This window comes from Oryctolagus cuniculus, chromosome 7 (assembly GCF_051225735.1).
Source record: "Oryctolagus cuniculus isolate XC-2025 breed Fujian yellow rabbit chromosome 7, ASM5122573v1, whole genome shotgun sequence".
Classification (NCBI taxonomy): Eukaryota; Metazoa; Chordata; class Mammalia; order Lagomorpha; family Leporidae; genus Oryctolagus; species Oryctolagus cuniculus.
In genome coordinates this window covers 140,556,089-140,579,652 of record NC_142873.1, presented here as the reverse complement: position 1 = coordinate 140,579,652, position 23,564 = coordinate 140,556,089, and the positions used below count along the sequence as shown (strand labels likewise).

Here is a 23,564-nt window from a genome sequence, read left to right as displayed (position 1 = left end):
GGATTAAATGCTGACTTTTGCGGCCACGTGCCTGGCTCCTAGGAGGCTCTCAGAGGGGAGCGGACACACTCCTCCAAGTGTGCCCATTACCCTCCAAGTGTGCCCATTACCCAGAAAGCCAGGTGAGGCCTTTACTGCTATTCTCCCAGTGCATCAGCCAGCCTCAAGCCACTCTCGTGGCTCCTGGAATTCTGGGCCATATCATATCTTTCCTTTCCTCCTCCTCCTCTTCTTCTTCTTCTTCTTCTTCTTTTTTTTTTTTTTTTTTTTGACAGGCAGAGTGGACAGTGAGAGAGAGAGAGACAGAGAGAAAAGTCTTCCTTTGCCGTTGGTTCATCCTCCAATGGCCACCGCGGCCGGTGTGCTGCAGCCGGCGCACCGCGCTGATCCGAAAGCAGGAGCTAGGTACTTATCCTCCACTGCACTCCCTGGCCACACCAGAGAGCTGGCCTGGAAGAGGGGCAACCGGGACAGAATCCGGCGCCCCGACCGGGACTAGAACCCGGTGTGCCAGCGCCGCAAGGCGGAGGATTAGCCTAGTGAGCCGCGGCGCCTGCTTCTTCTTCTTCTTTTTAAAAAATGATTCATTTATTCGAAAGAGGGGGGGGGGTGTCTTTCATTTGCTGGTTATTTCCCCGGATGCAACAGTCAGGGCGGGGCCAAGCCAACGCCAGGAGCCCAGAACTCCATCTGGTCTCCCACCTGGGTGGCAGGAACTCAAGTACCTGGGCCATCATCTGCTGCTTTCCCAAGAGCATTAGTAGGAAACCGGATCGGAAGTGGGGCCTCTCAGGGACAGCTCACAGCTTCCCCAGGGAGGTGGTCATGGACAAGGCACCTGTGGCCCTGAAATCAGCAAGGTCCCTGCCAGGGGCTGGGAACAGCTGGCTCTGGGGTTCCGTGTAGCTCACTGCTCTCAATCCTGAGGGTAGGGGCCAGGTTGACCAACTCTTCCCCTCTCCCTGGCCAAGGCCTGGTGCCAAGGGGTTCCAGGCAGAGGGTAGGGGGCTCACTATGGACCCCTGGAGCCTGGGCATGTTGGGATCCTAGACGCAGAGGTGGTGGCCGGAAATGCCACTGGGAGCTCCAACCAGCACGCTGATGGGGTGCCTAACCACTGTACCACAACACCCACCCCTCTGGACATACATTTTCATGCCAGCTAACTCTTCCCAGCAGTCCCAGCCCAGCCTCTGCCATGCTCCTGGCTGTGGTAGTTCTCCTCCTCCAGAATCCTGGAGCGCACAGTGCCTTCGCAGTGAGAGTACCGTGTGCCATCGCCACCACCTCTGGTCGTATGCAGACGCCACCACTGCCGCCACCACCAGTACCCGGGTGCCACTATTGCCACTGCATCTAGCATGGAAGCCCTGCCGTCTCCACTCCAGCGGCTGCTGGATGGCACACCCACTGTGTGTGGGACAGTCACTGCCCTGCAGGAAGCTTTTCTGGTTGGAAAGGCAGACAAGCAAACAAACAGATGTGTGAGGCAGGTATGGGGCTGGTGTGACATGGGGTGCCGGGGAGCCCTAGCGTGTGGTCAGATCTGGGTCCGAGGGTATCACTGACAGGGCCGTGGGTGCACGGAGAGCCGAGCCAGGGAGGAGCCGACTGTTGAGCAGAGCCTTGAGGGTGAAAAGGCGTCTTCTAGACAAAAGCAGGGGAGAGGAGACAACAGGTGTGAAAGCCTGGATGTGGGTACTAGAGTGTGGAGAGCTGTTTTGTGTGGCTGGAGCTCTGACAATGAGGAGGGTGTGGCCAGCGGTGGGGCTGAGGCCTAGGCACCTGCCAGTCCTCACCCAATTCATGCCAAGGGATTTGCATTTTACCCTTACGTATTCTCTCTGCTACCCCACACCCTGTCCCCTTTCTGGGCCTCAAGTTTCTCATCTATAAAATAAAGGCATTGGGCTAGCAAATCTTTGGGGTCTCTTCCAGCTTTATTTGTTTGAAATGCAGAACGAGAGAGAGTGAGCGAGAGAGAGAGGGAGAGAGAGAGAGAGATGCTGTCCATCCACTGGTTCACTCCCTAAATGGCCGCAACAGAGCAGGCACTCTGATATGGGATGCCAGCGTTGCAGGTGGCTGCATAACTCACTGTGCCACAAAGCTGGCTCCAGCCTCCAGCTTTGACACTGGAACCTTCTATGCCAAGTTGCTCACTATTTTCTATGGATCAATAGAATAGAAGCCACCCCTTCAGGGTCTGTACTGTTGTTAACCTCATGCTTTTTGCAAGAGGTGGGCTTCAGGGAGAGATGGGTTGAGCTTTAACTCCATTTCACAAGGAGGGAGGAGGTATCCGGGAGTTACTGGGCATAAGTGGTGGCCCGAGGGGCAGGCATTTGGTGCAGTGGTAAAGTTGCTGCTTGGGACACCGCCTCCCACATGGCAGTGCCTGGGTTTGAGTCCCAGCTCTGGTTCCAGCTCCAGCTTCCTGCTACTGCATACCCTGGGAGGCAGGTAGTGGCTCATGTGTGTGGAGGGAGACCCAGGTGAGTTCCATGCTCTGGGCTTCAACCCGGTCCAGCCCTGGCTGTTGTAGCCATTTGGGGAATAAAGCAGTGGATAGATCTTTTTCACTGCCTGTCTTCTCTCTCTCTCTCTCTCTCTCTCTCTCTCTCTCTCTTTCTCAAATAAAATGAAAATAAATTTTAAAAAGTTCTAGCTTAGTGTAGTGGTAGGGCTTGCCCAGGAGGTAGCAAAGATGAGTTAACAGGAACTACAATTCAGTGTCTGGACTTCCAGCCCAGTGCTCTCTGCGATACCATGCTGCCGCAAGGGGGAGAGGCAGGCAGAGTGATGGTAAAAGAATCAGTGCCCAGGCTGTGTGGCCCTGGGCAGGTCCTTGGGTCCAAGGGCACCTGTGAAGATGCGGGGATCCTCCAGCACCATAAGAGGTTTTTAGAAGAGGCAAGGCTTGGCCTGGCCTTTGAAAAGCAAAGACTTGGGGGCTGTGCTTTTGGACTGATGGTTAAGGAACCCTTATTGGAGTACCTGCTTCCTAGCAATGCTGACCCTGAGGGCTCAAGTGGTGAGTCCCTGCCGTTCATGTGGGAGATCTGGGTCGAGTCCCCAGCTTCCACTTTCAGCCTGGCCCACACCAGGCCACTGCAGGCATGAACCAGCAGGTGGGAGCTCATTACCTTTCAAATATATAAAAGGAAAAATAAAGGCTTGTATAAGGAGAAATGAGTGAGGGGCACACAGCTCCACAGATGCATACAGACATCAGCGGTTTACCCACATCCTCCAGTACTTACACAGAAACCCACTCACTGTAGATGCAGGCAAACACTCAACAAACACAAGTGTGTGGTCATACCAACGCACAAAAGCACAAACATATTTACGTGTACGTGCACACAGGCAGACGGTTACACATTCAAATAGACAAAGCTTAGGGATATTCAAGACACCTGAGACAGTCACAGTGAAATAAGGAAACACAAAGGATGCATCTGGACATAAAACCAAACTCAGCCACATGGCTGCAGCTACACGCAGGTGATTGTGCCGAGAGGAACTCACATGCTCAGGGACACAGGTACATTGGAGCACACAGATACACACACATGTCCAATTACGGGGACTTCAAGGTCATGCACAAAGACAAGCTGGAAGAGGGGCTGGCATGGAGCAGTGGGTATTGGAGTCTGTCTGTGTTTGAGCCCAGCCTCTGTAGCTTAATTTAGTCAGTCGACTTAAAGGAACCTCAATTTCCCCATCTGTAAAATGGATGATAAAAAATATCTACCTTGCAGGATTGTTTTGTGGATGAGATGAAGTGATTCATGAAAGTCGTCCACAGTGCCTGGCTCACAGTGGTGCTAAATAAAAGCGTGCTAATATCATTTTTGAATACCTTAACTACAGAAATACAGTCATTTCGATACATTTGTATACACAGGCATAGAGATAGGAGATACACGGACACGTGACACTCACGGGGTGGTGGCTGGTGGGCCTTAGCGACAGCAGGACGCTGAACCTCGCCTGTCTGATCTCCGCTTCTAGATCTTCTAGCTCCATTGCAGTCCTCAGAGAGGCAACCCCTAGGGTGGGAGAGCGGGCGCCTCGCTTGCCCTACCTGGACTTCCCGGAGTGCTCTGGGTGGGGCGGCTCAGCAGGTCTCCCAGGTCCCGGGAGGGGCGGAGCCGTCCGGACGCGCGAGGCCCCGCCCCTGCTCGGGCCCGCCCTCGGCCCGGCCATTGGCCACGGAGCTCGGGGGCGTGGCCGGGCTGGGGCTGGGGGCGCCCGCGGTGGCCGCCCGCGAGTCTCGCTGCCTCCCTCCCGGGGCTGCGGGCCCGGCGGCCGGGCTGGCTGGGCCAGGCTCCGTTTCCCTCGCCGGCTCCCGCGCCCGCCATGGGCAACTCACACCACAAGAGGAAGGCCCCCAGCGGCCCCCGGACCCGCAGCTTCTGGCGATTCGGGCGGTCGGCGAAGCGGTCGGCAGGTAGGGGGTGGGGGGGCGGGGGCGGAGCAGGAGGGGAGGAGGGTCTTTTGCTGCAGCCATCGTTACCGCTGCTGCCCCCTCCCGGGGCCTGGAGGGCGTGAGCGGGGGTCGGCCGAGGATCCCCTCGCAGACCCCACCCCTCGCGGGCGCACACGGACACACGTACCCACCGATGCCCGCGGGTGGGCACACACGTCCATGGTCGCAGTTTCCACGGTAGCACACACGACACCCACCCAGACGTACGGACTTGCAGACGCAAAACCACAAACACAGTCGCACCCACACTGCCGCGCCACCATGGTGGGACACAGGTACATGCACCTTGGCGTGCGGCTCGCAGAGCCAGTTCAGACGCACAGGCACACGCATCGGTCGTGTAGGTACAGCTGCCCAGCGTTTTAGACACACGGAGGTGCGGGTTCACAACTGCCCAGGCAGGCTCACAGGCAGACCGCAAGGCGCTCACACTTGTTCCCCAGGCCCTAGCCCCCGATCGGCTGAAAGTTTGCTGGAGGGAGGGGAGACAAAGGTGGAGGAGAAGCAGGAAACAGGGGCTGGAGGCTCGGGACCGCCTCCGTCTGGCGCGATCGGGAGTCAGACTGGTTCTCTCGGTTCCTTCCCTACCCCCACCCCCGCCACCGCGGCCTCTCCCCGGTCCCCCGCCCCTCCCCCTCAGTCCCCGAGGTCGCCGCCGCATCTCCCCCTTTTCAATGCAGCCACCGAGCTGGAACGCAGCCCTCGCCAGCGTGCTGCGGGATCCCTCCGCGGGTCACATTCCAGCCTCCGAGGGTGGGGATAGGGATGGGGAAGGCCCTAGCGCCGGGAGATGGGATTCCTGGTTTCCCCTAGCGAATGCGGCAGTTCAGGGTTTTCCCAGGAGTCCCAAGGGATGTGGAGGAGGGGCGGCTGGAGATGCCTGGTTTTCTCACCTGGTGAATTCAGAGATGGGGGAGGGGCAGGGTAATGGGTCTGACCCCGCTACTCCCCCCAGATGGGGGCATTTCAGCAGAGGCGGGTTGCCTGGGAGTACCCGCGGGTGGGGGGGGGGTGCGGGGAGGGAATCCTGCGTGGTGGGAGAATCCACCCGCGTGTCCCTTGGATGGCCCGCATTCCTCGAGGTTCAGCACAGGAGTTGATGATCTCATCCCTCCTCGCAGGGGGCTAAGGAAAGAGCCTGGGCTGGGAAGGAGGGAGCCGGTTCCTCTGTGGTTCTGGTACGGGAGCTGGTGACCTTGGGCGCATTTTTTTTTTTTCCACTTTGGACTTCCGGGCTCCTGTAGAGGAGAGGGCCTGTCTGTGAAATTAGGGGGTCCTGGCTTAGATGACTTCCTGAGATCCTTATGTTTCTGGCTAGCCATTTTCCAGATGAAGGGACTGAGGTCTAGGGAATGGGGGCTTTTCCAAGGTCATTGCCTGGGGCAGTTCAGGAGCACTGCCCATAACGGAACCAGCAGTAGCGAAGGGGCTAATTAAGTTCAAGTGCGGGCTCTGAGGATTCCTCAGAGGGCAGGTGTCGGTGAGAGACTCCAGGAGCTTCCGGTACCCTCCCTGCCACCTTGGCGGTCCGTCCTCAAATCGAGGCTGTGCCAACCCGGCTCTCCTAGAATCCGAACTGGGCGGGCAGGACTGGGGCTCCTCATCCGCCCTCCGATGACAGCTCTGATCTGATGGTTTCCTGAGAGCAGCTGTGGGCCCGGGCTTGTGGCTGCGATGGAGCGGAGCATGAGAAGGCTGTGCTCACAACCTCCTGCCAGCTGGCCTTGGAGGAAGGGGCCTGGGGCTTCCAGCCCCTGCTGCAACCCAGGGCCAAGCAGGCCGTCAGGTGTTCCTGCAAGACCACTGTTGAGCAACACAGAAGCAAGTGTAGGGGTGATTCCAGGCCGTATCTTTAGACAGTTGAGGAGATGGCCTCAATTTGGTTTTGGAAGTGACTGCTGGATTGGGATTAGAGAGGACATGGTTTGGGGTTCATTTCAGCTGTGGGGCATGCGTGTGAGCGAAGGCAGAAGTTGAGACCAAACAGGTAGGTTGGGGAGCAAAGCCGTTGGAGGCTCCTTTGTGCCCAGGAGGAGGAGTGGTTCCCCTGTGAGTGTAGGACTCCTTTGCTGGAGTCTGAAGCTTCCCTAGCCCCAGCCTGTGCTGGAGCCCGAGTAACTTACCCACTTGGTGAGTGTGTGAGGGGCAGGGTGGCGAGAGTGCAGGGTTGCCAGAGAGGCTGCAGTCTGCAGGCCATGGGAGCCAGGGAGGGGTGTGCGAGGAAGACAGTGGTGGCTTCAGGGCCGGGGCAGGTGCAGGCAGGACAGGTTGAGGGGTGGGGTGGTGAGAGTGGAAGCCTGGGAGCTTCCTTGTAGTAATTCAGGGGAGAGGTGACGAGGTGAGGCCCTGGAGGGCTGTGGGCTGTGGGAGTGGAGAGGAGTGGCAGCTGCGGACACCTCGGGGGAGGTGGCAGGACTGATAGGACGTGACATTCATCAGAGGCAAGCAGTGAGGGCCAGGGAGGTGTGAAGGCTGCTTGGCTGGGGCTGGTAGCCCCAGTAAGAACACAGAGCGAAGAGGAAGGCCCTGTGCTAACCCCTTTTTAGTGAATTGGTTTGTCTTCCAATAGGCTGACAAGTGAGAAGCTGTTCTCCCCATTTTACCCCTGGAGGAGCTCGAGGTCAGAGAAGTGCAGTCATTTGCCGAACAGCAGGGAGAGAGCTGCACCTCCGTTCCAGCTCTAGCCTGCAGATGACAGGGGCCGTGCTCCTAGTCACCTCCAGGATACATGGGTCTCATGGCCGAGGGGCCTGCAGGTCCTCTGGACAAAGAAGGCCTGAGCCCTGGGGTAGTGGAGCCCTGTAGGGAGCCCACTGCTTGAGAGGGGCGAGGACCACGCTCTGACTCCCCATAGAGATGGAGCGGGTGGAAAGTGGGAAGCGAAACCGAGATCTGAGCAAGGGTGACCCACTGAGTCAAATGCCCTTGGAGGGTGCACAGGGCTGCAGGCGGGTGAGGCCACCCTGTGCTGCAAAGACACTAGAATCCAGCACAGCTCTCCCCTCGTCAGCCTGGGCAGGCTGGGGGATGAGGGAGGGTATGAATGGCGAGGAGAAGAGCCCCACTCCATGCACCTCCTCCCGTGGGCGGTCATGTCAGGTGCACATACGTGGCTCTCCCTCCAGCTAGATTTGTTCGCGTGTTGTGGGTGGAGTGAGGTCAGACCATCTGGATTTCTTTTTTGCCTTCCTCAAAGGGCCGGTGCCTTTGCTGGGTTCCATAGCTGGGAGAATGCCCTGTCCCCTGGCTCTCCTGTGTCTCCTCCCCTTTCCTAGGGGTGGGGAGGGAGGCCTGTGACCAACTGCTGGTGTGACCCTGGCCTTCAAGATAAGGGGCTGGCTCAGCCTTCTCTGATCTGAGGGATCTGAGATAAGCTGAGCCCCCTTGCTGCCCTAGGCCCAGGCCCAGGCCCAGGCCCAGACGGAACCGACCACTGCCCTCCTAGGGGCAGTTACACAAGCTGAGGGCTCTGCAGAGATGTCTCTCCAAACCTCTTGCAGCAAAGGTGGAGACACTGAGGCACAACACAGGGCAGTGCCCAGCTCATGTCATTCGCAAACCTAGACCTGGAATTCCCAGCCCTTGGAACAGCAGGGGCTGAGGACTGTCACTGTAGAGAGATAGGGAGCTGCTGTTAAGTGTCCTTTATCAGACCTTATCTTAATGGCCCTTAACTCCACTTGTGATTTGAGGAGAGCTTCCGAAGTGGGTGGCTGGGAAGAACTGGGTTTTGCATCTAGGTAGAGCCCGGCTGCTCTCTGGACTCTGGCATTTCTAGCCCAGTGACCTTGGACAAGTCATTGACCCTTGGGAAGAGCCTGTGTCTGTCCCATGAGAGGGGTTTAGTGATACTGTGTGTGTCTCATCTGATAAGGGCTGGGCTGTTAGTGCCCTAAGTGGAAAGGCAGCCAGGCCTGGGGCTTGCTCTGCCCCCTCTCCCAGGAGAGGCAGACACTCCCTCTTGGTTGCATGGCTTGTGTTAACTTTCCAGGTGCTCTGTGAGGTGGGTGTTAGTCCCACTTTACAGATGAGGGGACTGAGGCCCAGAGAGGCAGATACTGATCCAAGGTGTGGAATGCAAACCTCCTGATTCCCAGGCCTCTCCTCTCCTGACTTTATGGTGGCTGCTTCTCCGGCATCCATAAAATGGGGCTAATCACGCCTTGAAGGACTAAAGGAAAGTGCCCTGGAAAGTCGGAGCTGGGCCTGGATCGAAAGGGATTAAGATGTCATTGTCAGGGGCAAACACTGGCCTGGAAACACATTATGACATTTATTAGTATTATCGTAGCTAATTCCTCCCTGTACCAGTGCCCATTCCCCCAGGGCACCCTGTGGGATGGGATCCTCCAGCTCTGCTCCCCAGTATTTACCTTAGAACCGGCCTGTCTGCCCTGCCTCCACTGGGGTAGGGCTGGACACTGAGAGTGGAAGGGAGGGGAGTCCCCTGCTGCAGAGGTGGGGTCCACAGCTCCCTTTTCTCTGGGAGGGACTGAGGCTGTGGCCCCCATTTACCTATTAACTCAGACTCTGCACCACTCGGGCATTTGCGGGAGAGACCCAGGTTCCAGTCTGGGATCTGCCTCTTGGTGGTTAGGTGACCTTGAGCTAGGCAGTTTCCCTTGAGCCTCCTTGAGGCGTGGCTGCTGTCAGGCTGTTTGTTAGGTGTTCTGGAGACCAGAGAGAAAGTGTTTTGTGGACTGTGCCGGGGCTCCACCTGTTAGTTTGTTCTGCCCGTTTCCCTTTGTCTTATCCCTGTGGGAATAAAATCCACCCACGCTGTAGGTTCTGCTCCTGCCTGTAGAATGTGTGACCTGGGGAAGGCTGCCCCTTGGAGCCTTCATTTGTCCAGCTGTACAGGGAAGGGTGGAGGCCTCTGAGCACCATGAATGCCGGCTCAGGGGCTGGCCGGGGGCAGTTAAAACAGGACGGAGAGTGGGGGCCAGGCCATCTGGAGGGTTCCAGCTCCTGAGCAAGGCCACCTGGACAGCAGTGCCCTGCCCCCCTCATTCCTGTCCCCTGAGTCAGGCCTGCCAGGCTCTGGGCGCTGCCGCCCCCACCCCTTGCTGTGGAATGGGGCAGGTTGAGGCCTCACCCCATGGAGGATGTTGCCAAGACCGCAGACCGACGCATGCGCACATGGATGTGCGTGGCCGTAGGGGGCGGGGCTCCTTTCCCATTCCTCCCTGTCCCCAGGCTCAGGAAAGCCCCTGAACTGGTGGATGTGTGCACCTGCCTTCCTGTACGCGCAGCCGCTTGGCAGGCCCAGTGTGAGACTGTGCAGTCACGATCCTGGGTGAGGTGGGCAGGGACCACGGTGGCCTACCTGTGCTTTGTGGGCGTGGTCCTGAGAGTGTCCAGGTGGCCTCACAGAGGCATTCTGGAGGTCTGGGCCCCAGTGGACTGTATCAGCTCAGGTGCTTGCCTGGGTGCTTCCTGGGGTACCCTGTGTGTGTGTGGGGGGGGTGGCTGGGACCTGGGGAGGGGGTCTTCACATCCCCAAAGCCTCGGTCACTCAGGCAGATGGGAGAGGTGGAGGCTTCCCTCAGGGGCCCAGGCTGCACTCTGGGCTGTGCCCAAGCAAAAAGCCCGGGACAGGCACGCTAAGTGTGGTGGTCCACAAGGTCCTTCCACTCTCTGGACTTCAGTGTCTTTGTGAGGTGCCTGCTGCCTCTCCTGAGACGCAGGTTGCTGAACCCCTCCCCAAGCAAGCCCACCCCCACCCCCACCCCCCCACTCCGTGTAGACCTGGTTCTGGAGTGGCTCAGAGAGGCCCCAGATTCTGGCTAGGCTGGGGAGGGGGAGGGGTGTTGCTGGGGCAACCAGATGTTATCAAGTGTGAGAGCCTTGGTTCCTCTGGGGAATCTGCAGCTGTGGCCTTGCCTGCCAGCTGTGGGGCCTGGGACCTCCATGAGCTAATGTTTCTCTGCCCCCTCCTCCCACCCTTCCCCTACCCCTCCTGCCCCCTCTTAGCGGGAGCTTAGCTCTTAGCGTCCCTGGTTAGCGGGAAGCTGAGGGTGACTGCTCGACTTGCTGATGCTTGCTTTTGGAGCAGAAGGGCCTGGGAAGTCACCCAGCTGTCTGGCCTTACAACTCTGTGGTCAGCTGTAGGAGAGGACCCTCCGGCCCCTCCCTCGAAGGCTGCTGTAAGATCTATGAGTGCTGTGGGTTAAGCCGCCACCTGCAGTGCCAGCATCCTATATGGCTGCTCCACTTCCAATCCAGTTCCCTGCTAGTGCACCTGGGAAAGCAGCGAACATGGCCCAAGTCCTTCGGCACCTGCACCCATGTGGAAGACCTGGAAGAAGCTCTGGGCCCCTGGCTTCCGCCTGGCCCAGCTCTGGCTGTTTAGGCTATTTGGGGAGTGAACCAGGCAGTAGAAGATCTCTCTCTCTGTGTCTCACCCTCTCTCTGTACCTCTTTCAAGTAAATAAATAAATCTTTAAAGGAAAAAAGATCCATGAGAGCAGAGTCTGGGCTCTGCCTTCCCCCAGCACCTGTGCCAGGCAGGAGTTAATCTCCCTGCCTGTGTCTGCTGCTCCTGTCTGTGTGGGGGGGGCTGATAAGAGGAGTAGGAGGGGAATGGTGCATGATTACAAGAAACCGCGGATTTGTAGGGCAGAGGGGGTTCCTTGACGGGTGTTCCTCGGAAATCTGAAGTTTGTTGCTGGGACAGCAAACTGAACGTGGCGTCTGGATTCTGGTTGTTCTGAGTCAGAAGGCTGCTCTGGTCTCTGAGACCAGAGAGGCAGCTGGGTAGAATGCTTGCTTTCTCTGGCCTCCATTTCCTCATCTGTAAAATGGGGTTCCAAGTGCCTACTCGTTAAAGACTGTTGTCCAGATTTTGATGATTTGTTGAGGTATACTTCCAAGCCCACAGTTTCCAGGATGAGGAATCAGCCATGTGCTTGAGAGGCCTCAGAAAGGTCAGGGTTGGGTGGGCAGCAAATGCGGACGGTGCTGCAGAGGGGTCTTGTAGGTTGGGAGCCACTGTGCATTCTTTTTTTATTTTTTCATCTGAGAGGAGGAGGCAGATGGGCAGAGATAGATAGAGTTCCCACTCACTGGTTCACTCCCCAACAGCCCAGAACCACCTGGGAGGTGGGGACTCAACCCAGGTCTGCCACCTTGGTGGTGGGCACCCAGTTACTACGCCATCACTGCTGCTTCCCATTAGCAGGAAGCTGGGGTCAGAAGCTTTGATCTCAGGCATTCTGATGTGAGACGCCAGTGTCTTGTTTTTTTTTTTGTTTTTTTTTTTTTTTTTTTAAGATTTATATTATTTATTTGAGAGGTAGAGTTACAGATAGAAGGAAAGACAGAAAAAAAAGTCTTCCATCCACTGGTTCACTCCCCAAATGTCTGCAACGGTCGGAGCTGGGCTGATCCAAAGCCAGGAGCTTCTTCCGGGTATCCTATGCGGGTACTGGTACCCAAGCACTTGAGCCATCTTCTACTGCTTTCCCAGGCAGAGAGCTGGATGGGAAGTGGAGTAGCCGGGTCTCTAACTGGCGCCCATATGGGGTGCTGGTGCTGTGGGTGGAGGCTTAGCCCACTACACCACGCTGCTGGCCTAGATTCTGGTGTCTTAACCAGCATCTTTTAATTGCTAGGCTAAATGCCTGCCCCACTGTGAACTCTTTTTTTTTAAGACTTAGTCACCCATTTGAAAGGCAGAGTTACTGAGTGGGAACTCTTCCATTTGCTAGTTACCTCCCCAAATAGCCACAGTGGCCAGGGTTGGACTAGGCTGGAGCCAGGAGCTCCATCTGGATCTCTTACATGGGCAAGGGGGGGTCCAAGCACTTGGGTCATTTTCCGCTGCCTTCCCAGGCACATTAGCAGGGAGCTGGATTGGAAGTGGAGCAGCTGGGACTTCAACCAGTGGCGCTCATGTGGAATGCTGGCATTACAGGTATAGCTTAACCTGCTGCACCATAATGCCAGCTCCCAAATTTTGGGTCCTTAGGGGTTCAGAGAGAAAGGTGTAGTGAGGGAGGGGTGTCCATAGGCAAGTTTGGGGTTCAGAGGTTACAGTTCATAGACCCTCTCTTTTATTAGAGTCTCAGCTACTCTTTTTAGGATTGTTAGCGGGGATTTTTTTATTTTTAACTTTATTTTTTTTCAAAAAGATTTATTTATTTATTTGAAAGGCAGAGTTACAGAGAGAGGTAGAGAGGTAGAGGTAGAGAGAGAGAGAGAGAGAGAGGTCTTCCATCCGCTAGTTCACTCTCCAAATGGCTGCAATGGCTGGAGCTGAGCTGATCCAAAGCCAGGATCCAGAAGATTCTTCTGGGCCTCTCACATGGGTACAGGGGCCCAACCACTTGGGCCATCCTCTGCTGCTTTCCCACGTACATTAGCAGGGAGCTGGATCGGAAGTGGAGCAGCCAGGACTCAAACTGGTACCCATATAGGATGCTGGCGCCCCGGGGCGGGGTGTGTGTGTGTGTCTTTCTTTTTTTTTTAAATGGAGCCAATTCCCAGCTGAAACCATCAGTGATGACCTCATGGGCTCCCTGATTATAAAGCAGACTGCCAAGGCTCACTCAGTCTCCTGTCTCTCTCTCTTTTTAAAAAAGATTTATTTATTTATTTAAAAGTCAGAGTTACACAGAGAGAGGAGAGGCAGAGAGAGAGAGAGAGAGAGAGAGAGAGAGAAAGAGAGGTCCTCCATCCAGTGGTTCACTCCCCAGTTGGCTGCAACGGCCAGAGCTGTGCCGATCTGAAGCCAGGAGCCAGGAGCTTCTTCCAGGTCTCCCATGCAGGTGCAGGGGCTCAAGGATTTGGGTCATCTTCCACTGCTTTCCCAGGCCATAGCAGAGAGCTGGATTAGAAGTGGAGCAGCTGGGTCTCAAATTGGCGCCCATATGGGATGCCAGTGCTTCAGGCCAGGGCGTTAACCCACTGTACCACAGCACTGGCACCCCTCTCTATTTTTAATTCAAGAGACAACAGGGACAAAGAAATTGAATGAACTCCCATCTGCTGGTTCACTCCCCAAATTGCTACAGCTGCTGGGGCTGGGCTGGGCTGAGCAAAGCTGGAAACCCAGTCTATGCCTCTTGCATGGGTGGCAGACCAACTGACCCACACTGGGTCCACACTGGCAGGAAGCTGGCACTGGCAGTTGGGAGCCAGGGGTTGAATCCAGGCACTGCAGTATGGCACACCCGTGTCTTAACTAGCCTCTTAGTCACTAGACTAAACATCCAACCTGCCCCGTCCATTTTTTTTTTAAGATGTATTTTATTTATTTGAAAGGCAGTTACAGAGAGAAAGGGAAAGGGAGAAAGAGATCTTTCATCTGCTGGTTCACTCCTCAAATTGCCACAGTGGCTGGGGCTGGACCAGCCCATAGCCAGGAGCCTGGCTCTCCATCCGAGTCTCCCACATGGGTGGCAGGGGCCCAGATACTTGCCCCATCTTCTGCTGCCTTCTGCATTATCAGGAAGCTGGGATTGGAAGCAGAGCAGCTGGGACTTGAACTGGTGCTCTGATATGGGATGCTGATGTCGCAGGTGGTGGCTTAGCCAGCCGTGCCACAATACTGGCCTTACCCCTCTTTTAAAATTAGACTTTTTTTTTTTTTTTAATTGACAGGCTGAGAGACAGTGACAGTAGAGTGACAGAGAACTGATTCACTCCCTGAATGTCTGCAGTGGCCATCTGGGGCTGGGATGGAGTTGGAAGTTAGGAACTCAAGCCACATCTCCGGTGTAGAACCCAATTACTGAGCTGTTACTGCTCCCTCCTGGGGTCTGGTTGGAAGTTGGAGTGAGGAGTCCCAGCTGGTTGTTGAACCCAGGTGCTCCAGTGTGGGCAGGCTGAACCCCTGCTCTCTCTCTCTCTGACTTTCTGGCTCATTCTGCTCCTTGCCTGGGGACCCAGCACAGATCCCGGAGTCACAGAGAGGGGTCAGAGGAAAGAAGCCTGGTGGAAGGTGTTGGAGGTCAGTGTGCTGTGTGACTTCCCCGGCCTCTGATGTCGCATTGTCAAAGTGGGAAGAAAGCCCTGTGGAAAGTGTGGGGCTGGACACACGCTAGAGAGGTTGTTGGCAGCAGCCACTGTGATTCTGCCCTGGGCCTGTCCCTGACTTCCCGGGTAGGTCCTGGGTCCTGGGCCAGCCCCCTGCCCCTCCAGGGGCCTCTCCACCCCCACAGGGCTGTCCTGGGCTTCTGCCTGACTGCCTCATTGGCTGAGCTCTGTCCCCAGGGCATTACCCTCACCAGCCAGGAGGGCTTAGGGGCGGGCACCTTGCCAAGTCTAGTCTGGCGGCCCGTCCGCCTCCCATCTGGCAGCCGGGACCCCTGCCCCAGCTCTGGCTCCGGAATATTTAGACCAGGACACAGTGGCAGGGTTAGGGGACCCCGCTGCAGCTGAGTGACCAGAGCGGGGAACGCACAGACTCCATGCCTCAGTTTCCCTCGTGCGCCCTGCATCCTTCTTGAGGGGCGGGGTCGGCCGGTGGGCGGGATCAGTGGCGAAGGTGGGAGGAGGACCTGGAGCGGCCCCTCCCCCTCCGGCTGGAGGCATTGCTGCTGCGGGGCGGGGACGCGAGCGCTCGGGCGTTTTCCTCCGTGCTGGGTCATGGTGAAGGCGCCGCGCGGCGCTCGGGAGAGGCCGGGAGAGGGGACGGTCAGGAGCGGCGCCCGCAGTCATGGTGGTGTTCCTGGGCCGCCACCTCCCCACGCTTCCTGGGCTCTTTAAGAAGAAGGGTGAGTGGGTGTGGCAGCGGGGTGAGAGCCGGGATCCTCTATAAGTCCCTTTGCCGGACCCTGTTGTAGAAAAAGGGGTCAAGGCCGGGAAGGAGTAATGGAGGTGGGGGCTGGTAGCGAGGCCAGAATCTCCCGTGCTGCTTTGTCCGGCCGCTTTGCTGCTGCCTTTGTCTGGGCCCTGCTTGTGCTTGGGAGGATGGAGCCAGGTGTCTCTGACCTTGAAGCCGGCTTGAGCTTTGAAGCGCTTCGCTGAGCATAGCCCGGGGCCGGTTCAGAGAGCTGGCAGCCCCCTCCCCAGTGAGAGGGGCTATGGGATGCGAGCAGAGGTGGGGAAAGTAGTTCCACAGGAAGTTGGGGGACTTAAAGGCCTGGGTAGGGGGAACCTGTGCCCACTCCTCCTCCAAAGACCTGGGCTTCCATGCCAGGATTAAGACGGGGCGGCCAGGGATTCCAGGTGTGTGTGACCCTGGAGCGCCCTGTGGCAGCCCAGAGTGTCCTCCTGGCTCTGACTCCCGTTTGCTGGGTGACCTTAGGCAGGGCCTTTCCCCCTTGAGCCTGTTTTCCCCAACTTGTCAAATCAGGAGGAGTAGATGAACAGTTCCCATCAGGTCCCCTGGGGGACCCCAGCTCTGCCCTGGTGGGACTCCCGTGGATGCCCGGGTGGAGAGGCAGGTGTCGGGGGCGCGGCCCTGTGATGGGTTTGTTTTGTTTCTGCTCCTGCACAAAGTGCCATCCAGGTCACATGACCCTCCTAGCGCTTTTGCTTATGTTGTGGGTTTCATTTAGAGGGGGGCCAAGGCTGCAAAGTGCTGACGCAGCCCCCCCACATCCAGGATTAGATGACCAACCCCTCCGTGGGCGGGGCTTGTAACTGGAGCCTTTGTAATGGATCCTGGCTCCTCTGCACCAAGGGCCAGGGCCTCCAGGAGGGAGGGGAGTGGGGGGGCAGCTGGGACTGTTCCCTGAGCAGAGCCCGGAGCTTCCTTGGCTGCGGGTGGAGGGTCCCAGTCCTCCTTCTCTCTGCCCTTACTTCTAAGGGCCAGCCACATGGGTGAGTAGGGGACCCACAAGGTTTTATATACCCCCATGGGTGCCTTCCCCAGGCTTTGCTGGGACTCTGGGTAGGTCCCCTGCCAGCTCCCACTCTTTCCTGGTCTCCCTTCTTTCTGGATGTAGGCTGAGAGGTTTCACTATAAGTATGCTTTCCTGTAAAGGGGACTTGGGGGCTGCAGATGGGGAATGTGTGTGCTGTGGACTGCACGTGTCCCCAGGCAGTCTTGTGTGCGGCTCTGAATTACAGACACAGTTTGTGTGTGTGCACAATGGGAGCTGTATATATTGGGTGCACATCCCAGAACGATGGGTTGTGTGTCCAGGTTGGGGGAAGTAGGTATCACCGTGTGCGCAGGGGCTGTGCACAGGCTGGAGACTGTGGGTACCCTTGTGGCTGTGCCTTGTGGCATGTCCGGGACCCCGATGTCTTCCAGCTTCAACTTCCCTCCCTCCTCCATCCCACTAGGCTCTGCCAAAGCTGAGAGTGACAAACATCAAAGCGTGGGGCCCGGCCAGGGGCCAGGGTCTGCAGTGGATGAACACCAGGACAATGTCTTCTTCCCCAGTGGGCGGCCACCCCACCTGGAGGAGCTGCACACGCAAGCGCAGGAGGGGCTCCGCTCACTGCAGCACCAAGGTAACACTCCCCTCCCGCCAGCGCACTCTCTTAGCTCCCAAGGTTGGAGGCCCAGCCCAACACACCCTCTGGTATCTTCCAGAAAAACAGAAACTGAACAAAAGTGGCTGGGACCATGGAGACACCCAGAGTATCCAGGTGAGCCCCCCGCCCAGTCCCGCTGGACTCCTACCTCCCTGCCCGACCTCTGCACGCACCTCTCTGGAACTGTTTCCTTCCTGTGTCCTGAGGGACCAGGCCAAGGTTGCTGCAGCTGCTGCTGGGTTATACTGGGGGTGGGGCCGATCCACGAGCCAGAGTTCCAGTGGGGAGAGTTGGAGGCAGCCCCGCCCAGGCCAGGGCCTGATCGCCTTCTTCCCCCGATAGTCCTCCCGTGCGGGGCCGGATGAAGACAGCATCTCCTTCTGCAGCCAGACCACGTCCTACACGGCTGAGAGCTCCACGGCAGAGGACGCTCTTTCTATCCGCTCTGAGATGATCCAGCGCAAAGGTGTCTGCGCAGCAGCTGGGATTTGTGGGCAGGGGAGGGGACGGTGGGCACCGTCAGCTTGCCCGTTTCCTCCTAACCCAGGGGCTCGCTAGGCTCTGTGACTCAGTGAATTCAGGAAACACAGTCTCCTGTGTCCTCCTGGAGATTCACAGCACGTGGGCTGTACAGCAGGACAGTTCATTCAGAGTGGGGAAGCCTGGGTGTGAGGCCTGGCATTGCCATGTACTAGCTGTGTGACCTTGGGCAGACCCTTAACCTCTCTGAGCCTCTGTTTAATGTTCTATAAAAAGGAGAGTAATAAGAGTACTTACCTTGTTGGAATGAATGCCAAGTGTTTCACCTGCTGGCTGACACATAGTCCTGTGTTTACTGAGTGGAAATTATCATTGTTGACTTAGCAGCATCCTAGAAGTCTTACAGAAAAGCAGCTTCCCATTTGGTTTAACCCGGCTTCGCCCACACACCTATTTGTGCAAATTGTTTTTTTTCCCAGAACTCTTCTTATTCCACAAAAGTGGTGCTCTGCAGAGTGTGCTGAGTCCTGCTGCTCTAACGGTTTTTTTTTTTTTCTCCACCCCTGCTCATCTCCCCCGGACTGGCCCCCAGGCTCCACCTTCCGACCTCATGACTCATTTCCAAAGTCATCCGGGAAGTCAGGGCGGCGGCGGCGGCCACGGCGGAGCACGGTGCTAGGTCTACCGCAACACGTGCAGAAGGAACTCGGTGAGCCCTGGACTGGGAGGGCGGCGGCGGTGGCCTCGGGGAGCGCTGGCCAGCCCCTCTCTGCTGACCCCCCACCTCTCCCGTTCCTCCCAGGCCTGCGAAATGAGCGGGAGGCACCAGGCACTCCTCGGCCCCCTGGTCCGCGGGACGCTGTACGCATCCCCACTGTGGATGGCCGCCCAGCGGGGCTGGCCTTGGGGACAGGGGCCCGGGTGTCCCTGCAGGCGCTGGAGGCAGAGGCGGAGGCGGGCGCCGAGACAGAGGCCGCGCTGCAGCGCCACATCGACCGTGTCTACCGGGACGATACCCTGGTTGGCCGGTCCACAGGGGCCCGGCCCCCGCCGTTGAACCGGCCCATGTCCTTAGCAGTGCCTGGAATGACCGGAGGAGCAGGGCCTCCGGAGCCCCTCAGCCCAGCCATGTCCATCTCGCCCCAGGCCACTTACTTGTCAAAGCTGATCCCACACGCTGTGTTGCCACCCACCGTGGACGTGGTGGCCTTGGGCCGCCGCAGCCTGCGCACGCTGAGCCGCTGCAGCCTGCTCTCGGCCAGCCCGGCCTCCGTCCGCTCGCTGGGCCGCTTCTCCTCAGCCTCGAGCCCACGGCCCCTCAGCCGCCACCCCTCCTCCTCCAGCGACACCTGGAGCCACTCTCAATCCTCCGAGACCATCGTATCCGACGGGTCCACCCTCTCTTCGAAGGGTGGCTCCGAGGGCCGGCCAGAAGGCTCAGTGGCCAGCAGCAGCGTGGCACCCCCTCCCCAGGGCGGCAGTGGCCGGGGCTCCCCCAGCGGGGGCAGCACTGCAGAGGCCTCGGACACGGTCAGCATCCGGAGTAGCGGGCAGCTGTCGGGCCGCAGTGTGTCCCTCCGGAAGCTGAAGCGGCCCCCACCCCCTCCCCGCCGGACCTACTCCCTGCACCAGCGGGGCTCCGCAGCACCTGACGGCCCCTCCGGCTTGCCTCCCAAGCCTGAGCGCAAGCAGCCGCAGCAGCCGCCGCCGCAGCCCCGGCCGCCCACCACCGGGGGATCAGAAGGGCTGGGGGCGGCACCCTGTCCCCGCACCTCAGCAGGCGGCTGGGCGCCTGGCTTGTCTCCGAGTGGCTCCCGGCGCCCCCCGCGCTCCCCAGAACGGACGCTTTCACCCTCTAGTGGGTACTCGAGCCAGAGTGGGACCCCCACCCTCCCTCCCAAGGGTTTGGCAGGTGCCCCTGCTTCCCCAGGCAAGGCTCAGCCCCCTAAACCCGAGCGTGTCACTTCCCTTCAATCTCCTGGGGCCTCTGTCTCCTCCTCCCTCACTTCTCTGTGCTCCTCCTCCTCTGACCCTGCCCCCTCGGACCGCTCTGGTCCGCAGATGTCAACCCCCCTGGGTGACAGGTTTGTGATACCTCCTCACCCCAAGGTGCCTGCGCCCTTCTCCCCACCTCCCTCCAAGCCCAAGAGCCCTAACCAGGCTGCCCCTGCTCTGGCCACCCCTGTTCTGGCTTCTGGGCCTGTCTCTCCCCCTGAGGCCAGTCCTGCACCCCCTGCCACCCCCCAGACATCCCTGACCCCTCTCCTGGAGGCTCCCATCATCTCCAAAGACCCTTCACCCCCGCCATCCCCACCCCCATCTTATCATCCCCCGCCACCCCCCACTAAGAAGCTGGAGGTGGTTGAGGAGGCTCCGGCTGCCCCAGAGACTACTGAGCAGCCCCTCCAAGATCCCAGCTGGCCCCCGCCCCCGCCGCCTGCAGCCGAGGAGCAGGACCTGTCCATGGCTGACTTCCCCCCACCCGAGGAGGCCTTTTTCTCTGTGGCTGGCCCAGAGCCTGCAGACCCCTCTGGTGCCCCGGAGCCTGGCAGTTCGCCAGCTGCTGTCTCTTTGCAGAGCCAGCTCCAAGGTACTCCAGAGCCCCCTCCAGCCCCGCCAGCCCCTCCGGCCCCGCCAGCCCCGCCATCTCCAGCTAGTTCTGCCCCAGGGCTTGTGACCAAGCTCCCTCGGAAGGAACCAGTGGGCTGCAGCAGCAAGAGCAGCGGGCCGCCCAGGGAGGACGCCGGTGCGCCTCTGGTCACGCCTTCGCTGCTGCAGATGGTACGGCTGCGCTCCGTGGGCGCGCCCACTGGGGCTCCCACCCCAGCGTCAGGGCCATTGGCCCCCCAGAAGCCCCTGCGAAGGGCCCTGTCTGGACGGGCCAGCCCTGTGCCAGCCCCGTGCTCAGGGCTGCACGCTGCTGTGCGACTCAAGGCATCCAGCCTGGCTGCCGCCGACGGCCCGCTGAGTGCCCAGCCCAGCGGAGCGCCCGAGGCAGAGCCGCGGCCTCCCCAGTCTCCCGCCTCCACCGCCAGCTTCATCTTCTCCAAGGGCACCAAGAAGCTGCAGCTCGAGCGGCCCGCGTCTCCTGAGGCCCAGGCTGACCTCCAGCGGAAAATGGTGGCTGAACTTCGGAGCATCTCGGAGCAACGAGATGCCCAGGCCCCAAAGAAGCCGCCGAAGGCTCCCCCACCTGTGGCCCGCAAGCCGTCTGTGGGAGTCCCGCCGCCTGCCTCCCCCAGCTTCCCTCGGGCTGAGTCCCTCACTGCTCCTCCCACCAATGGCCTCAGTCATGCCGAGGACAGGACTAAGGGGGAGCTGGCCGCGAACGGAGGTGTGGTGCAGCTGGCGTGCCCAGAGGAGAAGATGGGCTCCCCAGGCTCAGGTATGGTGGGCAGTGGTGGGAAGTGGTCATGCCGAGTACCCTCGGAAGGGTTCGCGCTTCGTCTTGGGATGCCTGGGAAGCTACTGGGAAGGAGCTACTGGGGTGAGGCTGGGGGGCCTTGGCATCACGCCAGCTGAGTTTGAATCCCAGCTTCGCCATTTTTCCTGCCCGTCCTAGGCCCCTGTGACGCTACAGTGGCAGGGGTCACGTTTGTCGTGGCCAGCCGGTGCTGCTGGCGTGGGCTGGAAGGGGTGGGAAAAGGCAGGGTGAGGATGTGCCTTGGGCTCTCAGTGCCAGAACCAGGCTGGGGAGCCCTCCACCAAGTGTCCTTTCTTTTCCTCACAGACCCAAAGAAGGAGCTGGTCTGACCACCAGGCACCTCAGTGGCACTGCTGACCCATCCCAGGTACACAATCTCTCAGGGACCTGAGCAGCTCCAAGGACAAGAGGAACCGGCAGACACAACCTGAGAGGATGCCCGCAGCCTTAACCTCCACGGCCTTCGATATTTATGCAAGTCTGGCGTTGCCCGCCCTCCCGTGTGTGCCCGACTGGATCACCTCTGGCAGCTGCCAGCTGCCAGCTGCGGCGTCCGTCTTGGCCTTAGCCTCATCTCCTAGGAGGTAGCTGGAGGGAGTGGGTAGCTGCGCCCCCTGCTGGCCCCGAGGCCACATAGGTGGGTGCAGAGCGCCTCACGAGTTTATTTCGTTCCATTTTTTTGTGTCCAAATCATGCATATATACTGTAGTCCAGAATCAAAGCACTTTTGAAAAAGTGGCTGCACGTCCATTCTGCGGGGCCCGTGAAACCACACTCCAGGGCCTGTTTACACGGCAGCAGCGTGGGTCTCTGGTAGCCAGCCCAGAGCTCCACCCACCTGCCCCTCCTCCCTCCATCCAGTTTGCTCCTTTTCTTAGTTCGTGGAGGTGGGCGAGTTGTTGCATCCGCATAGGCTTCCGCTGGCGGGCCGGGCACAGGAGCGGGGCTGTGGCACTCCAAAGCACAAAAGGTGCAGTGGGGCTGGCCTTCCTGTGCCTCCACTTAGCACCAACCACCCTCCTGCCTTCCAGTTCTGCCAGGTGCTCCATGCAGGGGACAGGGAGGAGACTGCCAGGGCCCAGATGGGTGGGCGGAGGAAGACAAAGCGGAGGTCCACGGGCTGGCTCTGTCCCCGGTGGCAGGACAGAGGAGTGACATCTCGGTGGGCACCTGGCATGCCGGGCGTCTGCTCCTTACTCTCCTCCAGTGGGTCTCTGCAGCTCTTCAGAGGCTGTGTCCCTAAACCTGTCCCCTTGGCAGGAACTACTGAGGCGGCGGATGGGGAGGAGGTCTGGTGGGGGCTGGCTTATTTGGCAGTGGCCCAGACCTGGCCCCACAGCCTTCCTTCCGACCGTTCCCTCTGCTGTTTCGCGGGTGCATCCTCCTGGCTGCAGCTTCCAGCACAGGTGGCGGAGGCGATGCGAATGGCAGGGCTGGGAAACCAAAGACAGCTTTTACTGGAGACTCCTCCCCAGTAAACAAGGGGCTACCCAGGGCTCCGCAGCAGCCGGCTGGGTAGGTGTCCCCTGGATGTCAGCCTCTGCTGTTCATCTCTCCTCTGGGGATTTTAATGGACCTTCCCTTCCTGTTTGCAGCCTGTGCCACCTACGTAGGTAATGGCTGTCCCTGCAGGAGTGTGGCTGCCACCCGTGGCTGCCCCTTCTTGGTCTTCTTTCCTCAACAGTGAGTTGGGCTTGAGCCTGGCAAGGAATCTCCTTTTTAGTTTCTCTACCACCAAGGAATGAGATTAGCCCTCCCTCCCCAGACCAGAGCTAGGAATGCAGGGAGTGTGGTGTGAGAGACCAGGCTCTTGTGGCCCTCGCTAGGGCATCTTCAGTCTGTCCCTACTGTCTTCTTCCTGTGGCTCCAAGCCCAGGCTGTCCCCTGGCTCTCCCTGTGGGTAACGGAGCTGCTGCTGGGTCTGTGTGGCCCCTGCCCGGCGAGTTGGGGGAGGAGGACAGTCAGTAAGCACTGCTCTTCTCAGAGCTCCCGACCCTCTCCACCCCCAGGACACAGGCAGGGCTGGGTCCAAGCTCCTTGGAAACTGGGCCCTGGTGCAGCCCTGGGAGAGCCTGACTTCCACCTTCCCCTTCCCTCACCTGCAATGTTACGGGAGCTCTCTATCCTCAGATAGGATCTTCTGAGCTTGCTTCCCCTGGGTGGGACAGAGTGCAAAGCAGGGGGATGATCTAGAAGAGGCGACCCTTCTTTGTCCTCTAGGGTAAGTGAGCTTGACCTAGTGCAAATGGAGAGACCAAAAGCCTCTGATTTTTAATTTCCATAAAAATGTCAGAGAGAAGTATATATATATATTTCTTTAAATTTTTGAGTCTTTGATATATCTATACAGACAATTCATTCCCTCTGCCCCGAAGCCTGCGTGAGACACATGGAAAAGCTGTGTTTCATTTGAAGGTGTTAATTAAATGATTGAAACTTGGCTGTGACTGCTGCTGCTTTGTCCCCTCCATGACAGACGGGTGCCAGCTCCAGTTGGGGTCTGAGGGAGGCCCAGTCATGCCCGCGGCCCCTTGAAGGGAGGGGCGGGTGGGGGTCTGGGGCTGTATTCGAAGGGGGTGTGTTCTGCCTGCTGCCAGCACTGGACCTAGGACTGGGCCTCTTCTGCCCCGCCCCCCGTCACAGGCCCGCCCAGCTGGGTGAGGGGTGCAGCAGCTGTTCCACACCCATGCTCTCTGCTGCGATGGCCCAGCCCACACACAGGCACCACTCAGG

General features: G+C 58.8%; 1 protein-coding gene across 3 annotated transcripts in view; it reads left to right on the top strand.

The window, feature by feature from the left end:
- Positions 1-23,271, top strand: part of NHSL3 (NHS like 3) — a 29,821-nt gene extending 6,550 nt beyond the window's left edge. The window contains exons 1-7 of one of the 3 annotated variants that reach the window (XM_070078803.2): positions 4,239-4,456; positions 16,733-16,903; positions 16,986-17,041; positions 17,270-17,393; positions 18,000-18,116; positions 18,210-20,792; positions 21,138-23,271. In XM_070078803.2, coding sequence (XP_069934904.2) covers positions 4,366-4,456; positions 16,733-16,903; positions 16,986-17,041; positions 17,270-17,393; positions 18,000-18,116; positions 18,210-20,792; positions 21,138-21,160 — 3,165 coding nt within the window. In that variant the 5' untranslated portion in view covers positions 4,239-4,365 and the 3' untranslated portion in view covers positions 21,161-23,271. Of the gene's footprint in view, positions 1-4,238; positions 4,457-15,023; positions 15,214-16,732; positions 16,904-16,985; positions 17,042-17,269; positions 17,394-17,999; positions 18,117-18,209; positions 20,793-21,137 lie in introns of those variants that run through there. The other 2 variants (XM_008273750.5, XM_070078802.2) reach the window with 2 other exon arrangements.
- Positions 23,272-23,564: the final 293 nt, after the last annotated feature.